This window comes from Channa argus, chromosome 5 (assembly GCF_033026475.1).
Source record: "Channa argus isolate prfri chromosome 5, Channa argus male v1.0, whole genome shotgun sequence".
Lineage (NCBI taxonomy): Eukaryota > Metazoa > Chordata > Actinopteri > Anabantiformes > Channidae > Channa > Channa argus.
The window spans coordinates 21,546,738-21,557,079 of record NC_090201.1 but is presented as its reverse complement, the minus strand read 5'-3'; the positions used below and the strand labels follow the sequence as shown (position 1 = coordinate 21,557,079).

Below are 10,342 nucleotides of genomic sequence, written 5' to 3'. Positions count from 1 at the left end.
TAATAACTGTATGTACATACAGTATGTACTACAGCATTTGTACAGGTGAAAGGATATTGTTAATGTTCACTGTAACAGTAAAAAATAGAACTCAAGCTCAGCTCAGGACTGTACCATTAAGGAGACAAAGGTCATGGGCTTGATTGTTTTGACCATATGAATAAACATTTGACAATTGAACCTAACATCTTTATTTTTTAGACGTTGTAATATATTTAAAATTTAGGTCTAAAGCTGTTGCAGGCCTTATGATCTTTTAAAAGTATTTGTCAGGCGTACGCAGCTAGGATCAAGTCCCAATAATAGAAAACCTGCCCACACACCAACGAAGCAGATGCCAACATGACAAATCTATTCCATGTGAGAGAAGTGAAGAAAAATAGCATTTTGAGTGAAAAGATCATGGACAGCACAGACCCTCTACTTGAAGAGATATTATATGAGCCAACTGGAGTTTTCTCTGCATTGGTTCTGATTTCTTTTTCTTGAAAGGTTAGTTAAATTAAGAAGGGTATGTATAAACGCAATGATGATGTCATCAATGACACATAACAGCCTTTGAAGTCTTTGCCCTTGAAGTTTGCCCAGTCAGTTGTCAGGGAAACAATGTTTTGTTTACAGCGACTGGAGCTAAGGGATGGACGCGGACTACATGGTAGTAGTGGAAAGTCGAGTGTGTAACTGTGGTACATTTCTCACAATTTATGTTGAGAAACGTTTTTTGTGGAATGACTTTGTTATCCCTTCAACAGTGGAACGTGGAATTCTGTAAATGTTCAGAGTTTGTCTTACAACAATCTCTGGAGTGGATCTCTTTTGGACGACCGAACAAGAGTAAACCTGCCTCTGCAGATATAAACAGGCTACATACCCAGAAATTGACCAACCACCTAATTCTGAATGTGAAACCTGCATGAAGGGCAGAGTATTATGTGTACACACCACCCACACATCACCATAATGCAGGCACACTTAAAAACTTTCAGATATTCATGTTGAAAAGTTAAATTTGAAGAGACTACAATTCAACAGTTAACAAATAAAGCCCAAAACGTCACGTGACAACTTCCAATGCAGTGAACGTGAGAATGGTTGATCACAGGCCGCTCTGATGGTTTTCAGTGGCTCTCAGAGACCTTAGGGGCTGTGGGAGATCTCAGCAAACCAAGGGTTAAAAATGCACTTTATTTTCTCAATAGTAGCACAAAAAGATGGCAGATGGTTTTCTCACTGGTTTCACTTCTCACTCCCCCACAGTTCGTTATATAATTTGGTATTGACTCATATCAGCGAACACATTTCCTTAACAAATGGGCCCACGTGTAATTAAACGGGGCTTTGATTTGGAGAATTGTTCTGTAGCATTTCATGAATCATAGCCCGTAATATTTTATTCTGAAATGATCCTTGTCTCCAAGTTGCTAGGGGACCTTCTGGCGCCTCCCCACTCGGTCCCAGATCGTCTCTGAATCCCACCTTCGTTCCCTCAGCGCGCGGGCGCGGGCGCGCGCGAACGCAGATGGGCGGCGCACGTCGGCGCGCAGCAGCCAACCTGTGCAGCTTGTGCGCATGCTTTCATGTTCAGATGGTATCGCGGTGCAGCTCACCATCATCATTTCATGGATTGATGTTCAACTGGAAGAAGCGACGGTTTGCAAAATAATAGCGTTAGGACGACTTCGTGCTTTGGACCGGAAATACCGACAAATCAGGTGACACAATGGGCAAAGTGCAGGGTGGAATGAAATGCGTGAAATATCTGCTCTTCGTTTTCAACTTCATCTTTTGGGTGAGTATGCTGTGAGTCTCTGTAGAAACAGCGGTGTATTTTAAACTCACATCACTGAGTAACTGTCGGCTTGATTTATGGGTTTAAGTGAGCATCCAATCTCCTCTACACGTAGGAAACCTGTACGTGTTCCACCTTAACAGCCTGGTTTCACATGTTCAGTACACTTTTTTTTTCACTTTCTTTATCCACCTGCCCCGACTGCTTACCCGAGGGTGATGCTGTTATTTAAATTAAACATTTAAATTCATGATAAAGCTCAAAAGATCACCCTGTGTATAAAACGGTCTTTAAACGAGCACCTCAGAAAAGAGTCTGGAATGATTTCTATTGTCTGTAAGGCAGCACACACTTTTCCGACACTGTTCACACTCTGTCTCCTGCTTCAGCATCGTGATGTGACTCTGCTGCTGCATGTTTGGGAATGTGTAGGCTGCTTTTCGCAGACCAGCTTAATGTGTTTTGGGCACATGGTTTGGTTTTGGTTGGGTAGGCCACACCAGATCTGCTGAGATAGGTTTACCCGTGTCTCCAGCAGGCAACACAGGCTACTTCACTTTGGATTGGCTGCTGTTAGTGGTCTGCAAGCTTTTTGGCTTGGAACTACTAAATGTTTGTGGTCCCCTCAACGTGGGTTGTCTCCCAGTTGTGGACAAACTTGTTCAACAGATGAGTGAATAAAAGACTCTTGTACTCCCAGGTAAAATTTGATTCCCTAGTGAAATATGTATGTCACAGTTTACTAAAGCCAACGGTGAGATTTTTTAATCATTTTGTTTCATTTGAAAAAGAGCCAAAAAGTTTTGAAAGTTTCTATTAACTAAGACAAAGAAAAGGAAACAAGTGGTCACTACTGATAATGTGGAACATGGAAAGTTCTCCTTAAACCACGACTAAATGTTTTTTTTTCTGTTTTATTGTTTCAGCTTTAGATTCTTACAGTTGTCTGCAACTGCAGCTGATGCTTTAGTGTTAAATGATACAGTTTAGATGCGTTTAAGCTCCTGCAACTGACTCATCTGTGCATCTTTGGAAGACAGTCACTTGTGTCACCCGCAGACAGCGGCATCTTTGTTTAACAGTTTTGGGACTGAAAGCAGAGCTGTTGTCGGAGCCAAAAGGGGCGTACAGTACACTCTCATTTTGGGGTGCAGAGCCAAACAGGCAGCCATGGCCAGTGCGTGTTACATCACCCAGGCACTGTGAGGCTGGCACAGACAGTGACTGAAATGCACCATGGGAGATGGACCATTGATGCCGATGCTGGTGCTTAGATACTTTGATGGTCCATCTGGAAACATGAGCTGCTACAGGCAGCAGATATTTCTATAGAAAGAAACAAACAAACAATTAAAAATTACAGATTTTATAGTCTTTTTTTTTTTTTTTTTTTTTTAGTCAAAGGAGATTGTTCACCAAGATCACAACAGTGTTAATAGGACAAAGATAACAAACTAGTGGTGATACTTTTAAAATGTAATTATTTCATTTTCATGTGTTTTATGTTTTAAAAATACTGAACAGAACTGTTTTGGATGATATAAAAGTTGAGAAAAGGCTAAAAGTTGACACTGATTAAACAAGCTGATCCACGTTTAGTATTAAAGCTCTTTATCTGTCTTTGAAAGAGTTGTTGGTGTGTGTAGAAGGTCAAAAAGCTTAGCGTTCTCATTGCAGTCGACTGGTTTATTTCGGGTCAAGGTTGCCCAGGGGACGTGATGTCCTCTTGATGGTGTGACAAGCTCATTGGGAACATCACACCTGATATCCTGTTCTTCAGCATAGTCTATACTTCAACCTTTGACGATTAAGTTTTTACTCTTAAAAGAAAAAACAGTCGGCTTTTGGAAATACTTTAAAAGGCCTAATATAAATATGTAGCTGCACATTTGTCCAGCTGGTGATGTTTTTAGTCCAAACATGTACAACTTTTTTTTCTTGTCTCTCAAGAAGTGAAACATTATCATTCCTGGCACGAGTTTTTTTAAAATAAACATAAGAAACACCAGACTGTGAGTATCAATAGCCAGACACAAACACAAGAGCGCCACTAGCAGAATCTCAATCACCTGAAGATCCAAAACACTACAGGACCTCAATATTTCACTGTGAACTGACTCCAGTGCAAAAACACCACAGGCAGCAAAGATGACAACTGAAGCCTAAAAACAAAAACAGGAATAGTTCAAGAAAGCTGTAAAATTGTTGTGTGTCTGGTTCCGACATGAATATTAATTTAAATTTTATTGCTCCTCAGCTGTCAGGTTTGTTGGTGCTGGCTGTGGGACTATGGCTCCGGTTTGACCCAGGAACAGTGGAGCTGCTGACAGGCGATGGCGCCCCTGACACCTTCTTCATAGGTACGTATTTATGCATTGTGTTCATGTGGAAGAACTATTTGAATTGATTAACTCACATGTAACAAGCATGAAACTGCAAAGGTTAATTAAGCAGACAGAGATATGGAAAACGAAAAGAAAACTCGCGAGTTGTAGTTCCATGTACAAGGCTGCACCTGTCCAGGTTTGTGATGAACTATAATAATCTGACAAGCTGCCGTTAACAGCACATTTCACTCTCACTTCTTCATTTCATCGCGACTGTGATGCAACCTCACTTTCCTGAGTGGTTTAAATAATTACTTATATCCTCAATTATCAGGCCTGTTTGAGGGGTTTTTCCCCCCGAATGTTGGATGGTGTTATAAGAAGAGGGGAAGTAAAAGTAGACATGTAAAATGATTATTTGAATGTGTCATTAGTCTTAGAGGTCGGGTTTATGGGCTACAGAGAAAATCCCTCTTGTTAACAAGCCCTGATTTGATTTCCCTTCCTCTGATGTAACACAAACAGATCAATCAGCCTCAAACTGATTCATGGCTATTTAATTCTTGAAATGTCTCAAAGCACTTGGATTGATACAGGAAGAGGTGCTCCTTTACACAGTAGATTATTAAAACATACAGTGCGCAAGACAAACACCCTTCAGTGTGCAGTAGTGCTGCAGAACTCCACACAATAGGGCCTCTCTCTCTCTCTTGCTCGGCCTAGGAGCAGATGATTAGAATGAAGCCTATTCTTGTTACTCCGGTTTAGACCATGACCTAAAATGGTGACTTCACTTCATCAGCTCTCTGCTGTGCTTTCATGCGATTGGCTTTCTCCCTCAGGACGTGAGTAGCACGCTGGGCGAGGCAGGTGACGGGACTCCAACCTCTAACACGAGTCCCGGTGTCATAAAGGGCAAACAATGCTTCACAGTACACAAGGTGAAGAGTGATACAAATCGACGTTATTTAATCTGAACTGAGGATCGCCACAGTCTAAAAGCAATTACGACACAGCATTAGGTCGACTCTACTTAGTACACAGTAGAGAAATATTTTCTAGCTCAAAAAGACTAATGTTCTCGTTTCATTATCTGTTTATGCAAAGTACAGTAGGTGAGATAATTCTTTTTCAGTCCGGTTGAATTTGACATGCAAATATCATAGTAGACGCTGTTAATGTCCAAAGTCTGTTATGTTGTATCTATGTATTGACACATATACTGTCCCTTTACTTTACTGACGATAACTATTTTTTGCTGGTGTATTCTTATACTCTTTTACATTGCAGATGTTGGAAATTGTTATAAATTCATACCTTACAACATTCACAGGACTATCTTGTGGTTGAGTATCCAAATCACCTGAGACATAAAGTCACTGTTTCCTGCAGTCAAGAAAAAGTCCAACATATAACTCATTTAGAGTTTGTGTACGTATGACATCAAATGAGTTAATGCTGTGAGCTTTGTGTTACTGATAGTTGGAGTGAGCTACGGTTTTTATGCTAAGCTCAAGCTAAGTGGTTCATAGTCCTAGTTCCAGAATTACAGTGCAGACATCAGAGTTCCGTTCATCTAACTTTTAGTAGGAGAACAATGAACCATAATTTATGATGTCAAACTACTAAAGATTTCCCATAGTGAACACATAACAGTCAATATAGATACACTGCTGTAAATAAAAATATGTAAAAATGTCCATTTTGAGCAGCTACAGTGTAAACAGCGTGCTGGATACTTTAAGTAGATTGCATGTGTATGTACTTTTAATTTGTTAAGTATTTTGTTGTATTCCTGCTTCAAAGAAAACCTCTAAATACTTCTTCCACCATTGTTTGCCTTTCCTGGTGCTCTTGTTGTTAGGCAACAACAGACTGCAGTAGATTACAGAGCACAAGTTAGCAATTTATCTTCATGTGGATGCTCACGACTGATCATCTTACAGTGCAGCTTTAACAGCAAGATAAATCACCACGATGAGCTTCCTGAGCTGAATGCTGGAGGGTTTGCTGCTTACCTTCACCTCCAGCAAAGTGACTAAATTGGGCGAACCCATAACAAGGCAAAGTGGCAGCACTCCCTGTGGGTGATTCACTTTCCATTCTGTCACTTTTGTTGCTCTGTTCACCAGTGCGTCAACAGCCACCTAAAAAAAAAACCAGATTTTTACGCACTACTTGCCAACAGTTACTAAAATAAAAGTAGGAAGTACAGTTGTCAGTTATCTGCTGTACCTGTGGTTTTACTGTGCAGGAGCGTTACAGTTACAGTTTGCATATTAAAGAGTGTCATTAAGTGATGGAAAACAGCAGCAGCCAACATCAGTTCTGTGAAACACTTTGTATATACAGGAGAAGAAGTCTTGGCCCATTACATTTTCCATTGCTAACCCAGACACTCTGCTTAGACGTAGCTTGACTCTCACTTCCAGCTCACTTCAGTGCAGCTGTCTGTCCACCTCGTCTTTACCTCCTCTTTCGTTCAACAGCAGCAAAACAACAGCTTGCACTCCCCCCATGTGGATTAATTAAATTGCTGCAGAGGTTGTACTCGATGTCACTGATTAGGCCCTTAGCATGGACCTCAGGGACTGCTCTGGTGTATAGTTACAGTGTGAAGGGATCAGTGGTGAGGGCTGGGAGCAGGGGAGTAGACTGGGGAGGTGATGACATCCAGGCTCATAGAGGGTGAGGACAGTGGGGGGAGGCGGGTGTAGTCTACGGCTGCGGCATTCAATCTCCTGGAAAATTTCATTTCCCTTTTTACCAGACAGGTGGCATCTGTTTTAGTTCTTCGCCCAGCAGGAGAATGGATGCGCAAGGTCAGGGTAATTGGAAGCAACACCAATGTATCAAAAGACTGAACCAGAAGCAGTGTTTTCTAATAGACTTTCTACTTCTAATGACTTCAAATCTGATTGTTCTACTGCACAAAGTCAGTACAAGACACATATAGATGCTGCAGCTTCACTGCACCAGGACTCAGTCCAGTGTCTTGTTTCGTTCACTATTCAGTTTATAACAGTTCATACACCAATCTTAAATTTAACAAGTGGGTACAAAATAAGAAAAAATATTATAAAGTGGTCAGAGAAGCTATAAAACGAACATTAAGTGCCAGTCGCTCAGGATTCTTTCATCAAAAGTGGCTGCACTGAAGGAGGAGGTTGTTGATTGGACTGAATTGTAGGAAGCAATTTAGATGCTTTAGGCTACTAGAGAAGTTTCCACCCACATGTTCCTGCTGGTAATATAAACACAACAACCATCCTGCTATAAGTTTTACTTTGCCTAAAAACCAAGAAAGCAAGTTGGATCTTGCTGCCATCCTCAGTTGAAGCTGTGAATTGCAGTGTCAGAGAGGACTAACGCACCATGGTTAGACTCTCAGCCTGAGGTAATTCATTTGTTATATGTGTTTAAAGTAACACGATTTATAGCATCTGCTTTTTTCTCCCCTCAGCTGTGTACATCCTTCTTGGTGCAGGAGGGTTGATGATGATCGTTGGCTTCTTTGGTTGTTTTGGGGCTGTTCGAGAGTCTCAGTGTCTTCTTGCATCGGTAGGTTAAAGTGCTCGTGCATTTTATTGGCATAAATGTTGCACAGACAACTGTTTTTGCAGGTCTGTGATTCATAAATAATGTAACTATTGATGATATAATCAATAACAATGTATGTAATGTTTCATGGGAAAAATATATAAGTTGTTACTAATTGAAGGGAGAACTCATGGGTGCAGTTTATAAATTCAAATGATTTGTTAGGGTAACCAAGAGTGACAAGAGTCATAAAGAATAACATACAGAATAACATGTACAATAAAAAATGCATTGATTCAATAACAACATAATCTTTTACCCTTATCACAGCTGTTAATTACTATTTTCTTGAAGGGATACAGTATTTCAGCTTTTATTGCTGTCACTCTTATTGTTTTAAAATTGTTGTCTTTAGTGATATTTATTTATTTAATTAGTTGTTTTTATTTTTGCTTATGTAAATGAGGTACTCTGAAGCAGGGCCTCTGTATAAACTGATCCTTTCCCTCGTCTTTCCCCTATAATTACTACAAAATCACAGTAAATGTGTATTAAGGACAGTCCTCACTATATGTCAGTAAGGAGCTTCTTTTGTGTTCTCTAGTTCTTCGCTTGCCTTCTGATAATCTTTGGAGCAGAAATTGCTGCCGGTGTGTTTGGATTCCTAAACAAGGAGCAGGTACTACATTTATATAGTTTATTTATGAAGGAAAATCAGGATAGTTTTCTTTTATATTTACAAGAAGTCTCATTGATAATTGATGGGGTTTTTTTTTACCAATAACAGATTGTTGAGGAAGTCCAAAAGTTTTATAGTAACTCCATCTCTGATGTCAACAATGTGAATGCCTCCGCAGTCACCTTGATTTACCACAAAACTGTGAGTAAATCTTGACTTCAGTAAGGTTGATGTAATTAATGCACCTGCCATACAACTGTATTTTTTGATTATGCTTTTTACATTTACAGCTGAACTGTTGTGGAGGTTCCACTTCTGAAACAACTAACATGCTTTGTCCAGATTCTACAGAGCCGGTGAGCCCTGATCTTAATGCTATAACACTACACACACACATGGTGGCAGCATCGCTCTGATTCTGCGGGCAACACACTGCACTGAATAATGGCGACACAACATGTGTACTTCATGGCTGTTTCTGTTTGCTTTTAGGACTGTCTAACTGCAATATCAGAATTCTTCAATGGAAAGCTTCATATCATTGGATTTATTGGGATTGGGGTTGCGGGAGTAATGGTGAGAATCTGGTTAAATATTAAAATTTGTCATGTTGTTGATACACTAGTGTCTGAAACTGTCATAAATGCTTTAATGTGTTTTAATCCCCCCCCCCCCCTCATGTGTCTGATTCCAGATCATAGGAATGATCTTCAGTATGGTTCTGTGTTGTGCCATCAGGAACACCAGGGAGGTTATATAAATGGTGACTTGATGCCCACAAAGACCACTACAAGCTCACTGAACCTTTCATAATCAGGCCACCTGCATAAGAAGGGAAAATAGCTAAGTTTTGTTCAGTGTCTCTGATCTGGTGGGAAGGTTTTCTGAATATCACAAAGTAAAAGTATGATAAATCCCTGTTGTCTCAGTTATCCACTGGCCACATTCAACACGATACGCTGGATCTATACATCTCCTCCCTAACTCCACCAGCATTAAAAAAACACATTTCATTTCATTTTTTTTCTATAACACATGCTCTGCTCTTGGCGTGACATTTCCTGGTTTTCAACACATTTTTGTTACGCTCTCACCACTCTGTAGAGGTGTCGGTGCTGCACCATAGCGAACACAGTAGATCAAGCCTTCTTTGACACAGGAATGTTGTGACAAAGGACTATTTGCTGTAAATACAGACTATTTTATGAATCTGCTGTTAACATTATTTATTCTGTGCACTTTCTAGCCATTTCATCCCACTCATAGGTCTAATGCCAAACACACTTGTGTGCTTACATGTTTTGAGGACTAGTCTACCTTTGCAGAGTGAATTTCCATTTGTGCCTATTTAGTCACGCAGACAAGCCTTCAGCTGCTGTACTGTTTACCTATGTGATTTCAACCTGTATATACAAAGTCTGCTTTCTCCCTGCCACCATTCTTAAGTATTTCTATTTTTAAGCACAATAGAAGGAGTGTGGGCACGGTATCAACCCAAAGGGTTAGAAAGGTCTGATGATAAACTGCCACTCCGTAAATCTCAAAATTCTTCTAAAAGGCTATGAACTAACACCACGTTCTTTTGGAGCATGTGTGAAGTGTAACAGTGAGCTAGTTTGCATTTTGTGTGAATTATTGTGGATGTAAATGTTGTTGGTGTGCCAATAAGATGTGAATTATAGAATAATATAGTTTATGTCATACTGTTAACCATAATAAAACAAATGTTGGGTGCTTTTATTTATGTTTGGCCTATTACTGTTTACTGCCCTTAAAGTGTGAGAACTACTAGTTTGCTTTTGTGTGAAGTGTCAGAGGTAGTAGGCAGCAGAGCAGAGCTCCCTTCTGAATGTAAATTCTGTGGTTGGTGGTTCCTGGACACGTCAGCACACTGTACTGACAAGCAGCACAATGTAAAAAAACAGTTAATTCTGCAGTAACGCGAGTAAATGCAAGAAAGGAAGAGCTGCTCTTTGACAGATGTGGTACATAGGTGACAGAGCGGGG

The 10,342-nt window shown here is 40.2% G+C and overlaps 1 protein-coding gene across 1 annotated transcript; it reads left to right on the top strand.

Moving 5' to 3' along the window:
- The first annotated feature begins 1,494 nt into the window (after positions 1–1,494).
- Positions 1,495–10,075, top strand: tspan2a (tetraspanin 2a). Its single transcript, XM_067504653.1, has 8 exons — positions 1,495–1,789; positions 4,047–4,149; positions 7,580–7,677; positions 8,261–8,335; positions 8,444–8,536; positions 8,626–8,691; positions 8,828–8,911; positions 9,030–10,075. Exons 1-8 carry the CDS (start codon positions 1,721–1,723, stop codon positions 9,093–9,095), a joined length of 654 nt encoding a protein of 217 aa, XP_067360754.1. The 5' UTR covers positions 1,495–1,720; the 3' UTR covers positions 9,096–10,075.
- The last annotated feature ends 267 nt before the right edge of the window (positions 10,076–10,342 follow it).